Source organism: Salvia hispanica, chromosome 5 (genome assembly GCF_023119035.1).
Source record: "Salvia hispanica cultivar TCC Black 2014 chromosome 5, UniMelb_Shisp_WGS_1.0, whole genome shotgun sequence".
Classification (NCBI taxonomy): Eukaryota; Viridiplantae; Streptophyta; class Magnoliopsida; order Lamiales; family Lamiaceae; genus Salvia; species Salvia hispanica.
Window position 1 is genome coordinate 15,217,880 of NC_062969.1, and position 2,165 is coordinate 15,220,044.

General features: G+C 46.6%; 1 protein-coding gene across 1 annotated transcript; it reads left to right on the plus strand.

The window, feature by feature from the left end:
• LOC125189504 lies at positions 1-1,929 on the plus strand. Its single transcript, XM_048086775.1, has 2 exons — positions 1-774; positions 1,661-1,929. The coding sequence occupies exons 1-2, from the start codon at positions 1-3 to the stop codon at positions 1,709-1,711; spliced, it is 825 nt and encodes a 274-aa protein (XP_047942732.1). The 3' UTR covers positions 1,712-1,929.
• The last annotated feature ends 236 nt before the right edge of the window (positions 1,930-2,165 follow it).

Consider the following 2,165-nt stretch of genomic DNA (forward strand, 5'->3'; position numbering starts at 1 on the left):
ATGGGGCAGCCCATATTATACTCCCTCACCCATCGACACATCTCCCTCTCTCTCAAAAAATATCCCAATTTCACTTCATTCTCAAAACCCCTTCTTCACAGAGTATCAAGGCAGCGGCGCTTACGCCCTCCTTCCTCGCCACCTCTCCGGCGAATCGCCATCTCCGGCGTCGCCGGAGCTCTCTCTTCCTTCCCCTGCAACCAATTCTCTTTTCCTCTCTTAGTTCCAAAACAAATCCCTAAATTGAAGAGTAGAGACGCAGCGTCTTCTTCTTCTTCCTCACGACTATCCGCCGCTAAATTGGCTCGCCGGCGGTTGCCGCTTCCGGCGAATCCGCCGCCGCCGTTCCCTCCTTCAAGTTTCCTCTCTCCGTCGAGCTTTCTCCCGACAAACTTTCCTCGCCCGACGAAATCACCGATTGGGGAAAGGGCGTCGCCTTTCTCCCTTCGTCTTCTCCGGTGTGTCTATGACCGAAGCGTCTTACTTCGTCTCCGGCTGCTCGACGAGCAGACCCGCCACCATTCTTCGCCGTACGTTGCTGCCTCTTTCGCGTGGCAGCCGCGATACTTACCGGAGGCTGACGCCCCCGCTTCCTCCGGTAGGCGCTCTTCCTCTTCTCGGCGAGCCAGCAGTGGAGAGGAGACATCGCCTCCTTCGCGCCAGCCTCCATCGCCGCCGATTTCTTCGCCGTCAGCCTCGTCGAGCAAGGCTGCTGTCTACGCTGCCTCGGTCGCATCGACGCTTGCTCGACGCCGAACAGCCCCTTACTCTCAAGCTAAGTCTCCTCCCCCCTTACTCCTTTCAAAGCTTGGTCTTTTAAAGCTTTATGTTCTTGGGCAGATTGTTATTACTGCTTTATCACTTGATGTGGGAAGTCTTAGTTGCATTGAGAGGGATTTGTGATATGAGAAGGAATGTAGCTACTGGAATTGGTCTTTAGCTATTGTATTAGAGTTCTAATTTTTCAATCGGGGCACTTAGCTTACTGTATTGAGAACTTGAGGGTTCTGCTATTGTTCCATACTTGGTTGTGAGAATCCTATGGAAATTCTAAGTTCTTGTGCTATCTACTGAGCTAGCTCTACATGATGCAAAGGGTGTTGAGGGAATTACCTCACTTGGTGAATCCTTGATTCTTGGCTGCCACCTCCTTCTCTCTGCCACCGCCTCTCCTTCGATACTTCTTAAAAATATTCAAACTTTGGGGTGCTTGAGCGTATGGGAGAGAAGTGGCGTTGGGTGGTTTATATAGCCATTTGCTTGGCTGTTTGTGATTGGAATCTTGGAGGCAAAGGCTCCTATTTTGGGGTTGCTAGTTCTTTCTCTTTCGAGCTTGATGATTGTGAGATTCTTGCCATTTTGGTGATTGTGGCTGATCTTCTTGGCTGATTTCTCGGCCTTGATCGACGGGGAGATGAGAGTTTGACTCATCTTCTACTTTGGGCTTGTGTAGGAGCTCTTTCTCCTGTGCCTTCTTTGTCTTGAATCTCTTTTGATGTTAGAAGAGATGGTGACCAAGATTGGCTTACCTCATGCTCTATCTTGTAGCTCTTCTAGCTGCACTATTCACCTACTTGCTCCATCTCTTATTTAGCTTGTGCTTCCCTCCCTCTTTACTTGTGTGTAAATTTATAACCCCAATTTGGTGTAAACTTTGTAGGTACATGGAGGCATTCTTGGAGCTTGTGGAGGGGAGCAAAATCAAGAATAAGAATGGGAGGGAAAGAAAGAAGATGCTCCTCTTGAGCCCATTTGGTTCTATCCCCAATTTAGTTTGCTTCCAAACTTGAGAATTAAGAAGTAGGATAGATAGTGTAGAATAGGTGCATGTTGATTTTATCACACTTGAAGGCATGTACTATTTCCATCATCCATGTATTTTATTCCTCAAGGTGTATCCACATTTCTCTAATGAAAGTATTTTATCCACTTTTATTCTTGAAACTTAAATTTTCCTTGCATTTTATTTCCTCCAACGAAGATACTTAAATTACTCCAAAGTCGAATACGACGAGGAATGTACGATTACACATCTTCTAAAAGAAATTAATTAAGCTAATAAATCCGATTTATCTCGAAAGAAAGGAACGAAATTCCGGGGCGTCACATTCCACCCTCCTTATAAGAAATTTCGTCCCGAAATTTGTGTAGCTCTACTCGAAAAG

Bases quoted from the DNA above. Each gene is read 5' to 3' on its own strand.
- LOC125189504 (XM_048086775.1), top strand. From the start codon at position 1: ATGGGGCAGCCCATATTATACTCCCTCACCCATCGACACATCTCCCTC. The intron at 775-1,660 runs GCTAAGTCTCCT...TAAACTTTGTAG, and splicing joins GAACAGCCCCTTACTCTCAA to GTACATGGAGGCATTCTTGG.